The following is a 14542-nucleotide window of genomic DNA, read 5'->3' as shown; positions in this document are numbered from 1 at the left end:
ATATACAAGGAACTCAGCTGGCAAAACAACCTATTAAAAAGTGGGCAAAGGATCCTATAGACATTCCACAAAAGAAGACATACAAATGGTGAAGAGGTATATGAAAAAAACGCAGAGAAATGCAAGTCAAAACCACAATGAGATATCATCTTACCCCAGTTTGAATGCCTATTATAAAAAAAAAATAGACACTGGATAAGATACTGAAAAAAGAAAACTCTTATACATTGTTGGTGGGAATGTAAATTAACACAGTCATTATGGAAAACAGTATGGAGATTTCTCAAAAAACCTAAAAGTAAAACCACCATGTGATCCAGCAATTCCACTGCTGGTATTTATCCAAAGGAAAGGAAATCAGTATATCAAAGGAATTAACCCATTTATGCCGGAGGTTGCAAATTTTTGGGGGAAAAATCAGACCTTGGCAGTGACCTTGAGCAGTAGGATATGAATAACTCCCACAAGCTTAGCGTTCCAATAATGGAACACTAGGCATAAATACATTAATGTACCCCAATGTTTATTGCAGCACTATTCACAATAGCAAAGATATGGAATCAATCTACGTGTCCATCAGTGGATGAATGGATAAAGAAACTGTGGTATATATACAAAATGTTATACTATTCGGCCATAGAAAAGGAATGAAATCATGTCATTTGCAGCAATGAATGGAACCAGCATATTAAGTGAAATAAGCTAGGCATAGAAAAACAAATATTGCATGTTCTCACTTATATGTAGGAGCTGAAAAGAAGTTTGTCTCATGGAGGTAGAGATTAGAATGATGGTTACCAGAGGCTGAGAAGAGTCAAGCAGAGAGGGGGATGAAGAGAGGTTGGTTAATGGGTACACACATAGAGTTAGAATAAATTCTAATGTTCCATAGCAGGGTAGAGTAACAATAGTTAACAACAATGTATTGCATATTTCAAAATAACTAGAAAAGAGGACTTGAAATGTTCCCAACACATAGAAATAATAAACGCTTGAAGTGATGGACACCCCAAATTCCTAGAGTTGATTATTACACACTCTATGCATGTAACAAAACATCACATGTACTCCATAAATATGTACAAATATTATGTATCAATAAAAAAAACCTCTCAGCAAATTAGAAATAGAAAAGAACTTTCTCAACCTGATTAAGGACATCTTCAAACAGCCTATAGCAGATAGACTTAATGGTGAAAAGCCAAATGCTTTTGCCATAAGATACAGGAAAAAGCAAGAATGTCTGCTCTCACCACTTCTATTCAACATGGTATTTGAGGCTCTGGTCAGTGTCATTAGAAGAAAGAAAGAAACGATTCCCAGTTGGAAAGGAAGAAGTAAACTGTCTCTATTTGCAGATAGCACGATTGCACATGGAGGTTCACTGGTGTCTGTAGAGAAATGATAGACTTTTCACCAAGTGGGGCTGGAATGTGCATATGCAGAAGAATGAACTTCAATCACACCTTCTCCCATATACAAAAAGTAACTCATAGACCTACATGTAAATCCTAAAACTGTGAAACTTTTGAAAGAAAACCTAGAAGAAAACTTTTATGGCCTTAGATGAAGTAAAGATTTCTTAGATACAATACAGGAAGCACACTCAATAAACGAAAAAAATGATTAATTGGACTTTGCAAAATTAAAAACTTCTGCTCTTGGAAATACACTGTTAATAGAATGAAAAAAGAGAGAGACATGGACTGGGAGAAATATTTGCAAAGCAAATATCTGGTAAAGGCCTTATATCCAGAATATGTCAAGAACTCTCAACACCAATAATGGAAAATAAATAACCTATTTTAAAAATAGGCAAAAGATTTGAACAGATATTTCACCAAAGACGACACACAGATAGCAACTAAATACATAAAAGATGTCCAATATCATCAGTCATTTGGGAAATGCAAATTCAAACACCCGCACACCTATTCGGATGGCTAAAAGTAAAAAGTCTGAGCATAGCTAGTGTTGGTGTGTATGTGGGGGTCCCAGAACTGTCATACACAGCTGGCGGGAAAGTAACTTTGCAGAACAGTGTGTGGCCATTTCCTTAACAGTTATGCATATATAAAAATATATATAAATAGTTAAAAAGTTAGACAGGCTGAGAGCACGTTGGGGCAGGACCCAGGACAGGGGCACAGCTCTGGGCAGGGCAGATCCAAGTTTTGTGGGGCCTGAAGCTTGTGTGACTTGGGTGGCCCTCTTCAGGGAAAATAATTTTCAAATGAGAAATTCAAGATTAGGTACAAAAGTGAATATTTAGGACAAACCAAGTAACCACAAATTCCTGGAGCTGTGGATCTCCAGGTTCCTTTTTTTTTTCCAAGTCATCTTGAGATATTTTTCTAGGAATGCTGACATAGAAAAGCTTCCTGGTAGCATCTGGCTTCCTCTCCCCATCTCGCACACTCGGCCATTCCAGCTTTCGTAGCCCAAATGCTGTGCAGCACTGCTGTCCCCAAGGCAGAGCTGCTTCCAGGTGGCAACCTCGGTAGGTGGCAATGCCCACAGTCCTGTGAGTGACCACACCAGCCAACCGAGCAGCCTCTGGGGTTGGGCTCCGCTGTCTCAGCCTCCAGCTTCCTTCCTACTGACCTCCACAGCTCTGCTGCCCAGCGGCTGCCTGAGCCCCGGCGAGCAGGGCTTACCTGCGTAGTGAAGGGCTCCAGAGCGTATCACAGAGCCCTGGCTGCTCCTCACCCTCCTGAGCGTTGGGCCCCACGGCCTCTCCCCCTGCCTCCCCACAGGCCCGCTGTGGTGCCCTCAGCCAGGACACAGCCCCACCCTCTGCCTCAGCCCTCAGAGCAGCCTGCTTGGTTTCCCCAGTTCTTGGCGGAGAGATGGCAGGAGGGAGCGTGGGATGGCTGAGAGCCCTGAGCCGGGACTTGAATCTCTGGCTGTGCCACTCATTCGCTGTGCGCATTCAACAGGTTACTTAATTCCTCTGTGCTTCAGTTTTCTCATCTGTAAAATGTGGTTGGAAATAGTACCTTCCTCATGGAGTCACTGTGGAGGATAAAGAACCCCAGGAGGGCATGTGTGTGGCAGCTGTGCTTACCAGAAGTGTCCCAGGCACGTACCAGGTGCTCAGTAAGCGCTGGTCCTGTCTGCTCTCCATCCCTGGGTCACAGGCTCCAGCAAAGCGTGGCTTGGGCCCACCCACCCCCTGGGAACACAGGTCTGTGGATCTCACACCCTACTGGCAGATAGTCCTGGGATGTCGGGGGGTAGGATGTATAAAGACAAACTCATTCTTGAAAACCCTAAAATTACCTGTGAAGTTCAGTATAAATAGTTTTTTGTATTTCCCAAAGATCAATTTGCTTACACATGAAAACTTGAGAACCAAAGAGGGGAAAGTCAGTTCACAAGCAACTGTCTGAGTTTTCCGATCCTTCTGCCTTTAGGTGCCGATCCACTGTCTAGCCGTGAGATGGGTGTGGTGGAGAATTCTGGGGCACTGTGCTGCATCCTGGTTTAACATCCAGCCTCTGTGACCTTAATATATACCGAGACTCTTGTCTTCAGGATGGGGAAGGGAGGCCCTAATCTCCGAGCCAAAGTTGAAAGCACATAGTGACATTTAACTGTGTTCTTAAAATGGGCAAAATTGATTTGAAACAAAGCATAAAGTGAGGCCACCCTGGGGCACTGAAAGTCTCTGAGCTGGCCTAACATCTGCATGCTTTATTTTCTAATAGTGTCCTGGGGTGCATTAAATTATTTCTATTTTGGCATGGGAAAATAACAAAGTGAGACTAAGGGAAAAAAGAGAAAATGGGAAAAGACTCCAAAGAAAGAGGTATGAGGTGTGAAAGGGATGGACTGTGAGATAAAAGCAAAGCTCAGCTGTTGCTGGAAGGACTTTGGGAATATCCCACAGGGAGTAATGCTGACTAGTGCCGGGGATGGAGAGTGTGCTGCGGGCAGGGACCCTGCGTAAGCCTGTGTCTCCCTGTCTTGCAGGTGGTGCCGGGGAGCGGGAGAAGGTGCCGGCCAACCCCGAGGCGCTCCTGCTCATGGCCAGCTCCCAGCGTGACATGGAGGACTGGGTGCAGGCCATCCGCCGGGTCATCTGGGCCCCGCTGGGCGGAGGTACTGCCCGTAGATCGCATGCCCACCCTCTAGAACCCTTGCCTCCAGGTAATCATGCCCCCTGCCTGTCCTGAGCCCCAAAGACCCTGCTCACTGAGGACTTGCTGGCTGCATCCTGTGCTTCTCACAGCAGGCTGGCCCTTCCACTGCCAGCCCTCGGGAGTCACCCAACGGCTGCCGTGTACTCACTTCCTCCTTTATTGAAAACTGTGTATTAGACATCTAAATGTACTGGATTCTATTCCAGGGGTGAGGAATTCATGAGGATAGGCCACACCTCCACCTTCCCTCATCTCCATTCTCTGTGGGAGGGATGGTAGACAAGGACATGTGTCTCGTGGTGTCCAGGGGTGAGACATGTCACAAAGCCAGTGAAGCTCAGTGAGAGGACAGTGGGGGTGTGGTTAGGTGGAGTGGCCAAGCAGGCTTAATGGAGCAACGGGGAGCCAGGGTCATGCTGGGGAAGAGCATTCCAGCAGAGACATGGACACGTGCGAAGGCCCCGAGGTAGGGACGAGTTTTGGGAACACGAGGCATGTCAGGAAGGCCAGGGCCCCAAGGGAGTGAAGACCAGGAGAGTGGGAGGGCCTGAGGTAAGAGTGGTCGCCAAGGCCTTGGGGTCCTGGTGGGGATTTTTTATTTTGTTCTATATACAGTGGGATACCAGGAGGGCTCAGAGCAGGAGACACACAGGACCTGAGTCAGATTTATGTAAAAGGCCCCCTGGCCACCACATGAGGAGTGGACCATAGAGGGACAGGAGTAGACACAGCAGGCCAGGAGAGTCCATGGGGTGGGGCATGCAGCTGATGGTGCAAAGTGGCCAGCTGCAGGTGTATCCTTAAGGTGGAGCTGCTAGGTTTTGCCTATGGTCTGGACATGTGGTATGAGAGAAATGAAAGGTGACTCCCAGCCGTGCAGTCGCTATCTCTAGGTTGGTGTCCATATGAAGTGGTCATGAAAAGATCTTTCATAATGGGATCACCATGGCATTGGGGCCAGGGCCACCGACTCCCTGCTGAATGTGGAGACTGGGAGTCTGAAAGCTGGCTGGGCTCTGACCACACAAACTATGGACGTCCTCTTTCTCCCTATGGTGTTTGATCAGCACACAGTCTGGGCAGGGACTCACCTTTTGGGGCTCTGGGCCAATCTCCAGATTTCACAAGCCACATGGGCTGAGCCCCTTCCTTTGCTCCTCTGTTTGCCCACTCTCCTCTCCCACCCCTAGCTATGGTCTACCTGACCAACTTTCATTGAATGATAAATCCCTTACAAGGAAGAGTCAATATAATGTTGAGAGTGAAAGTTGTTCTCTCAGGCTTCATGAATGATATCACACTGTCAGCCTTGGTCTCCTTGATCCCTGAAGGTTGCAGCACATTTGACTTAGGGCCCTAGATTAATGGCCTGGAAAGGTCTGAGCCCACCCAGGGATTTCTGCAGCCTCACAGTGGCTTTGGTTCCAGGTTGCTGAAAGTGAACCAGTGGACCAGAATAGAGCCCAGAAGCAGAATCTTACATAGTTGGACTTTGATGTATGACAGGTGGCACTTTTGAGCACCAGGGAAGGAACATTATCATAATCTTGGGGTAGAGAAAGAATTTTTAAATGAGTTACAAAAAAACACTAATCTATTATGAAATTGTTGATAAATTATATTTTATAAAATGAAGAGCATCTGTTTGTAAAAGGTAGATTAAGAAAATGAAAAGATAAGCTATACATTGGGTGAAGGTGTTTGCAACACATATGGTCATCAAATTACTCACTCCCCAAACTCCTACAAATGAATGAGGCAAAAACAGACAAGGCAGCAGAAGCATGGGCAAGAGACTTGGACAGCCATTTCCTAAAATAAGAAATCCTCATGACCAGTGAACATAGGCTCCTGCGCACAACCTCATCAGTAATCAGGGAATTGCAAATTAAGTCACAATGGGATACTTGTATGCACCCACCAGAATGACTAAATGACTGAATGAAAAAGACAGTTTCAAGTGGTGATGAGGATAGAAAGCTATAGAAACTTGCACATATTGCTAGGGAAATCAGCAGTGTCTGCTGAAGTTGATGCTGTGCACAACTGTGTCCCAGCAATTCCATATGAAGCATGTCCTACATAGAAATGTGTGTACAGGTATGCCAGGAGACTTGGATACATGGGATGTTCATGGCAGCCTTATTGATGATAGCCTGACACTAACCCAAGTGCCCAGCAACAATACAATGGATGAATAACTATGACTCAGTCTTACAGTGGGAAACTCCACAACAATGGGAATGAATCCACTACAGTGCCACCTACATGCATGAATCTTAAAAACAATGTGGAACTAAACCCAAACAAACAAAATAACATGTTGTATTATGTACCTATATAAAGTTGAAACACAGGGCAGAAGTAAACTTGTTATTTATAGATAGATAGGCAACAGAATATAAAGAAAAGCAAAGAAATGAAAGTCAGGATAGTAGGGAGGAGGGAAGAGGTTAAGATGGGATGGGAGAGGGGCATACATATCTTAAATGTTCTCTAGCTGGGCTTGGGTAGTTACACAGGTGTTCCTTTTACAATGACATGTTTATCTGCATATTTATGCTTTAAGTGCTTTTCTAGATGTGTGCATATAAAAAATAAATGAAACAAAGGGAGAAACTTGGGGTCAAAGAAGTGAGATGACTTGCCCAAGATGACACAGCCAGCAAGGGGGCAGAACTGAGAAGTGGAGGTGGATGTTCTGACCTCAGAGACTGTGCTTGGTCCTGGCCCAAATAGCTCGTCCAAGAGCTGCACAAAGACCTGCACCCAGCAGGCCTGGCTCCCCGGCCACATGTCCATCTCCCTCTGTGCTTGCCCAGAATTGGGGATCTTTGGCAGAATCCCACATAGACCCTAGACTGACCCCTTCCCCAGGCCTGGCATTTATCTGCCTTCCCAGGCTGTGTGCTGAAGAACTCACAACCATTAAAACAGGAACTGCCATCAAAGGCACTTATCTCCTTTCTCCCGGGCGTACAGAGGAAATGCAGAAATCTCAGGAGTTAGCAATGCCAGACGTGTCTGGGCATGCATGGTGCTGGCAGGTGGGCTCAGTCGGCCCCTGAAGGTTTTCTGGCAGAGCTGTTATTAGCCTGCATCCCCTGGGAAGGAGGCTTAGAGGATCAGTCCTTCTTTGACTGTTTTGTAACAGAGCCCCTGAGCCCTTCCTGGGGTGCTTATTCTGGCACCGGCAGGCCACCTCTGACAGACAGGAGTCGGCAGCATGCCTGCTGCAGATGGGACAGCCCAGCCATCCCCTTGAGAAGTGGGAGCAGCCAGTGGTCAGGGGAGCCTCACTGCTGGTGGCCTGCCCAGCCCACCAAGCTGTGGCCACAGCTAGAGTGCCTCTCATTTGGGAATTCATCTGGTCATTCAGCCAACCTACAATGGACTCGCAAATGTTCTAGGGGCTGAGGAGACAGCAGCGAGCTGGAGGGACAGGCACTGGCCTCATGGTTCTCACGTGCTAGTAGAGGAGGCAGGTGACCAGCTGAGCAGGCACATGGCAGGTTAGATGGTGGTGGGCACAGTGGGGACAGAAGAGGCAGGGAGGGGAACACAAGAGATAGGGTTAGGGTTTGGTGACTTTTGAGTAGAAGGAAAGAAAGGGTGGATAACAGCACAGGCAGAGGTAGTGGGCCCATCCCAGAAGAATAGCAAGGAGGCCAGTGTGGCCAGAGCAGAGTGGGCAAAGGGGAGGAGAGAGACCAAAGAATGAATGGCCTTGTCATCATGGTAGAGCTGTTAGCACCTCATGGCATGGAATAGAGAAGTGGCAGAACCTGGCCCATCTTCTACCAGGATCCTTCTGGCTGTCATGTTGAGAAAAGACCAAAGCCAGTTAGGAGCTCCTTACACAACAGTGCAGGTGAGAGGTGAGGGTGGCCTGGCCCAGTGGTGGTGGCAATAAGAAGTCATTGAATTCTTGATTTATTCTGAAGGTAGAGCCAGTGGTATTCCCCTGCTAAGATGGATGAGAGGTGTATGAGAATGAATGAGAGAAGTTAAGGATAATTCTGGGATGTTTTGATCTAAGCAATGGGAAGCTAATGAGTTAGCTGAGATAGAAAGACTACGGGAACTGCAGCTATTTGGAAGGAAGATATGGGCCTAGTTTGAGATGCCTATAAGATTCTCAAGTTTAGATGTCAAGTAGGCAGGTAGATATTTCAGCCTAGAAATCAGGAGAGAGGACTGGGCTAGAGAGAGTATTTAGGGGGCCATCAGCACATAGATGGGGTTTGAAGTCATAAGGCTGAATGAGACAGCACAGAGCGAGTGGAGGGACAGCAGAGGGGGTGAGAAAGAGAGCAAGCCCCAAGAGGGAGGAGAGCCAGAAGCCACCAGGGTCCCTGAGCCAAGTGAAGGAACAAGGGCAGTGATCAACTGCAGCCCAGTGCTGCTGATAGATCAACCAGAGGGTGAAAGCTGAGCAGTCATTGGTGACTTGAGCAAAGGGGCTTTTGTAGAATGCCTGATAATAGTGGGAATGAGAAAGGATGATAGGAGGGGAATTGGAGTGTCAGCATAACCAACTCTTTCAAAAAGTTTGCAGAAAAGGGAAAGAGAGAAATGGGGACAGCAGCTGGAGGAGGAGGTGAGGTAAAGAGGAAGTTGGTTTATTTTTTTAAATTGGAGGACAAAGCATCATTGCAAAAGATTGATGGTGTAGGAGGGACAGAGAATCATTGCTGGAACACCAGTGTCTCTTATGGATATAGATGCAAAAATCATCCACAAAATACTAACATGCTGAATCCAAAGAATTATACGCCATGATGAAATGAGATTTATCGTAAGAATGGAAGGGTGATTTAATGTCTGAAAATCAATTAATGTACTAAATTAACAGAATAAAGGACAAAAACACATGACCGTCTTAGTAGACTAGAAAAAGCATTTTATAAAATCCAGCACCCTTTAATGATTAAAACACTCCAGAAACTAGGAATAGAAGTGAACTTCTATTCTATCCCTAGGAATAGAAGGGAATTCCTATGATAAAGGGCATCTCCAAAAAGCCCACTGATAATATCATACTTAATCGAGGAAGACTGGCTAATTTTCCTCCAAGATCAGGAACAAGACAAGGATTCTTGCCTTCACCACTTCTATTCAGCATTGTACTAGAGGTTCTAGCCAGGTCAATTATGCAAGAAAATGAAATAAAATGAAGCTTGATTTAAAAGGAAGACATTAAAGTATCTCTGTTTGCAGATGGCGTGATCTTGTATACAGAAAGTACAAAAAAACTATTAGAATTAATTAAAAATTCAGCAAGGTTGAAGGATACAAGATTAGTATATACAAACCAATTTTATTTGTGTACAGTAGCCATGAGCAAACTGAAAACGAAATTAAGAAAATTTCATCTACAGGAGCATCCAAAAGAGTAAAATACTTAGGGATAAATTTAGCAAAAAAAAAAGTATAAAACTTATATTCTGAAAATAACAAAGCATTGCTGAAAGAAATTGAAAAAGATCTAAATAAGAAGAAAGACATCCCATGTTCAGGAATGAGAAGAGTTGATATTGTTAAGAGGCCAATACTCCTCAACCTGATCTCTGAACTTCCACGCCCAGTTCAGGGAACGCAGCCCCAGAAGGATGCATGGTGCAGTACCTCCTTGCCAGCTCTCTCTGAGAGGAGAGAGAAGGGAGACAATAGTCACAGGGTCCCCAGGGCTGCCTCAGCATCTGGTGGGTGCTTGAACATGTGTGTCCCTTGCCTGGTTGTCTGCAGAGAGTCTGCAAGCCCCCTTGAAGCCTGGAATTTATATGCATAGGAAGGGGTTTAGCCAAGCCCATTGCATTGAAGTGTAAGAGGAGGCAGAGTGAGGCTTTGGCAACAGGCTTGGGTCTAGGTGTGATTTGGCTCTGCCACTTGCTTGCTGCATGACCTGGCACACCTCTTATCTTCGCTGTACCTCTGTGTCCTTGTTTGCAAAATAGGAAGAATAATATCTTTTTTGCAGGATTGTCATAAGAATTAAGAGAGAAAATGGACATAAAGTGCTCAGCGCTCTCTCAGTACTAAATAGTCCTCATTCATTCATTAAACACTTATCGAGACCTGTCACATGCAGGCAGAGGACTCAGCAGGGAAGAAAGCAGTGTACAGTGTACAATTCAGTGGCATTAAGTGTATTCACACTGTTGTACAACCATCACCACCATCCATCTCCAGAACTTTTTCATCTTCCCAAACTGAAACTCTGGCTTCCTCCCTCCAGCCCTGGGCAACCACCATTCTACTTTCTGTCTTTATAAATTTGACTGCTCTAAGCACCTCATGTAAGTAGAATCCTGTAGTATTTGTCTTTTTGTGACTGGCTTATTTCATTTTGCATAATGTTCTCAAGTTTCATCTATGTGGAATATTGGAATTTCTCTCTTTTTTAAGCTCAAATAATATTCCATTGTATGGATATACCACATTTGTTTATCCATTCATCCATTGATGGACACTTGAGTTGCTTCTGTGTTTCAACTATTGTGAATAATGCTGCTGTGAATATGAGTGTGCAAATATCTCTCTGAGTCCCTGATTTCAATTATTTGGGGTATATACCCAGAAGTGGGATTGCTAGATCATATGGTAATTCTATTTTTAATTTTTTGAGGAGCCTCCAGACCATTTTCCACAGTGGCTGCCCCATTTTATATTCCCACTGGCAGTACACAAGTTTTCTAGTTCGTCTACATCCTCACCAGCACTTGTTTTCTGGTTTTTTTTTGGGTTTTTTTTTAATAGCCATCCTAACAGGTATGAAGTGTTATCTCATTGTTCATACGGTGTTGAAAGAGGTGAGAGAGTGAGCCAAGGGGACATCTAGTGGAAGTGTGCTAGACTGAGGCCATAGCTTGGGCAAAAGCAGAACATCTGATGTGGTCTAGAAGCAGCACAGAGGCAGATGGGCTGGAGGGAGTGAGGAAGGGAGCCAGATGGGAGTGGCCAGAAGGTAGAGGCTTCCTGGGCCCCTTTCAGTACTCTAGCTGTTATTTTATTTTATTTTGTTTTATTTTATTTTATTTTATTTTTGAGACAGAGTCTCGCTCTGTTGCCCAGGCTGGAGTGCAGTGGCACAATCTTGGCTCACTGCAACCTCTGCCTCCTAGGTACAAGCAATTCTTCTGCCTCAGCCTCCTGAGTAGCTGGGATTACAGGCACGTACCACCATACCCGGCTAATTTTTGTATTTTGAGTACAGCAGGGGTTTCACCATGTTGGCCAGGCTGGTCTCGAACTCCTGACCTCAAATGATCCACCTGCCTCGGCCTCCCAAAGTGCTAGGATTACAGGCATGAGCCACCACACCCAGCTGCTGTACTCTTTTTTTTTTTTTTTTTTTTTTCTTTTTTTGAGGCTGAGTCTTGCTCTGTCACCCAGGCTAGAGTGCAGTGGCGCTATCTGGGCTCAATGCAACCTCTGCCCCCCGGGTTCAAGCGATTCTCCTGCCTCAGCCTCCCGAGTAGCTGGGATTATAGGCACCCGCCACCGCACCCGGTGAATTTTTGTATTTTTGGTAGATACAGGGTTTCACCATCTTGGCCAGGCTGGTCTCCAACTCCTGACCTCGTGATCCACCCGCCTCGGCCTCCCAAAGTGCTGGGATTACAGGTGTGAGCCACCGCGCCTGGCCCGGCTGCTGTTACTCTGAAATGAGGAGGGGGCATTGGAGGGCTTTGAGCCGAGAAATGTCTTGATGTAATACATCATTTAAGAGGACCACTCTGCCTGCTGACCAGAGTTGTACAAGGGGGAGCTGGAGATGAATTTGCAATAATCCAGGCAAGAGAAGGGGGTGCTCTCCCTGTGGTCAGGGTAGTGAAAGTGATCAGATTCCAAGTCTATTTTGCAAGTAGGATGATAAGCTCTCCTGGCTGTGGATGTGAGGAAGGGCACAGTGGAGGCTAATTCCAAGGTGTCTGGCTGGGCATCTGGAGGCTGGAGTTGTTATGAAGTAAGAAGGGAAGGCTTAGCACAGAGCTGGTTTGGGAGGCTATGGCAAGACCATAGCTCTGTTTGGACACGTTTAGGTTTGAGGTGTCTATGAGTCATTAAACCAGTGGAGATGCTGAGCGGGCAGTTGGATTCAGAAGTCTGGGGGCTGGGACTGGTGCTAACTAGCACTGTGGTAACAGTTCCACTATGGCCAGCAGGCACCGCCAAGCAAAGCCCTGAAGCTGTTTGTCCCAACCTTACCAGTGGCAGCGCAGAAGGCAGTCTTGGGGCTAGGAGCCCAGCTGGGAAAAGGTGTCCCTGCCCAGAGTGACTGCTTGGTGCTGGGGCGGGACATGGGGGCCGGAGACAGGCAGTAGGCCTGTGGTCATCATCGGAACTGCACTGCCCTGGCCTGGCTGTGTGGGAATCTCACAGGCCTCTGGAGACTTTTCTCAGACCCCCAGGAGTCAACTCTCCTGCCCTTGGGTTCCTCTGGAATCATGGGTGGAAAAAAGAAGGGAGAAATACAGCTCCCTGAAGCCCTAGGGCAGGACATGTGACATGGAAAAAAATCCAACCTTGGGACAACCTGGTGGGACGAAATGCAACCTTGTTAGCTGGTAGTGGTCATCATTTGATGGAATGACATCTCTAAAAGGAAGCCCTGGAGGCATAATCAGATTCAGAGTGAAAGGTGATTACCCCCAGGCCAGGCTGCCAGTGGTAGAGCCCGAGGTCCTAGTGGACCACTTCTCCCCAGCACTGCTTGCTCTATATCCCAGCCCTACTGGGAGATTCAAGAAGACAGTCTTATTTCTAGTTCCTGTGAATGTCAACCTGCCTGGCCAGTGGGCGTGGGCTTTTCCAGGCAGCCCTTCCAAAAGGGGAGAGAAAGGACTCTTGGAGACCTGGGCTAGGCCTCAGTTCACTAAGCCAGCAGAAGGGGTACTTGAGACTAGTTCTGGTGCCTTCCGTCCATTCTAGTGGGCCCTAAGGGTCCATGTACTCAAGTGGAGAAGATGTCCCTATGGACCTTGGATCCTGTCCAGGCTCATAGAGGGCAGGCCTGGCCTCTTCTGGGTATAGAGGGTGTTCAGAGCACACTTGGGCCTCCTTCCCCTGCAGCGCTCAAGGCTTCTCCCCTGCCAGAGCCCCAGGAGCCTGAGAACTTGGATCCCCAAGGCAGAGGGAATGGCCTCCAACCACAGCCACCCTCCCCCACCCCTGCTGATGGGACAGCCGCAGAGCTGTTTACCAGAACAAAGGCCAGAGCAGCTGCCTTATCTAGGGAGAGCCTGGTAAGCTAGTCGGGATGATTTACAGGGGGCTGTCACCACTGCTTCCTGCAAAGGTCAGGATGCTAACGTTCAACACTCTTTTAACCACCTTGCTGGTTCATTAAGCCCTTCCTTCTCAGCAGCTCTGATGAGAAATGCCCATCAGCTTGGCCAGTTTGGTTTCAGTCTGGCTTCAATAGACCTCAGATCACAGAACCAGAAAAGAGTTTGTCTCCATTATTGCTAAGATGGGGATGAACCCCTGGGGACCCCAGCATTTCCTATCCTGGACTCTGTGTCCCTGCTGAGCCTGACAATAACCCTGTGAAATCAGTCCCATTATATCCCACTTTTGGTGAGGAGACAGAATCAAGGAGGCTCCAGCATTTTGTCCAGACCACAAATAAGTGGGAAGCTGGCATTTCAACCTAGGTCGGCTGGAGTGCAGAGCCTGGGTGCTGGCTGCCTGCTGTAGAGAGCAGGATGCCAGAAAGCCTCAGGGTGTCCTAGGGTTGGGATCTTTGTCTCTCAGCTTGTTCCAAGTAGCCCTGGAGGACTTCAGCCCACACACCCTGAGAGAAGAGGAAGGGAGCTCACACTGGCTATGGGCTGCCCTTGCCAGGAGTTTGGTACAATCTGGAGGCAGCAGAGACTCAGAGGTTCAGCAACTTACCTAACAACACACAGTGGGGCTGGGGGCAGCGCAGCCCACCTCCAGGGTAAGCTCATCGCTGGATGCTGTTGCCAGGTAGGCCTCAGCGCATTCTACCCACTAGATCTGAGTTGTCTTGGTCGGGGAGGGGGGCATAATTAAGACTGAAGGAAGAGGCAGTCCCTGAGGTCCTGGATCCCAGCCCTAGCCAGGGAGCTGTTGTACACACAGCTCAGAGACAAAGACCATCCAGAGTGAAGAGGCCAACTGTTAACTGGGTTGCTTGTGTGATTGGACAGACTCAGGTTGTCAGCTCCCCAGCCCTGCCCTGAGAAGGCAGTCTCATGACTGTCTCTGCACTCCCATCCCCAACAGGCCCCACAGCTAAAAACCACCCCTGAGGTGGGGTGGGCATTGGCAGGGCCAGGGCTTCACCTGGAGCTCAATGTGGCAGTGCCTGCCGGAGCCTTCTAGTGGGTGGTGCCTGCAGGCCTCTAGCCATGTGGGGCTCCTGGGTA

The 14542-nt window shown here is 47.2% G+C and overlaps 1 protein-coding gene across 13 annotated transcripts in view; it reads left to right on the top strand.

The window, feature by feature from the left end:
* Positions 1-14542, top strand: part of ARHGAP22 (Rho GTPase activating protein 22) — a 209503-nt gene that overhangs the window by 172228 nt on the left and 22733 nt on the right. For 8 of the 13 annotated variants that reach the window (XR_010146869.1, XM_016918211.3, XM_016918209.3 and 5 more), the window contains one exon: positions 3976-4152. The exons of 2 other annotated variants lie outside the window; for them this stretch is intronic. Coding sequence is in view for 10 of the 11 variants with exons in the window: in XM_016918211.3 (XP_016773700.2) it covers positions 3976-4152 (177 nt within the window). In the remaining variant the exon portion in view is untranslated. The remainder of the gene's footprint in view (positions 1-3975; positions 4153-14542) is intronic. 3 more of the 13 variants (XM_024346363.2, XM_016918214.3, XM_016918220.3) reach the window with 1 other exon arrangement.

Source organism: Pan troglodytes, chromosome 8 (genome assembly GCF_028858775.2).
Source record: "Pan troglodytes isolate AG18354 chromosome 8, NHGRI_mPanTro3-v2.0_pri, whole genome shotgun sequence".
Lineage (NCBI taxonomy): Eukaryota > Metazoa > Chordata > Mammalia > Primates > Hominidae > Pan > Pan troglodytes.
The sequence above is the reverse complement of the archived record's forward strand: the minus strand, read 5'-3'. Positions and strand labels throughout refer to the sequence as shown.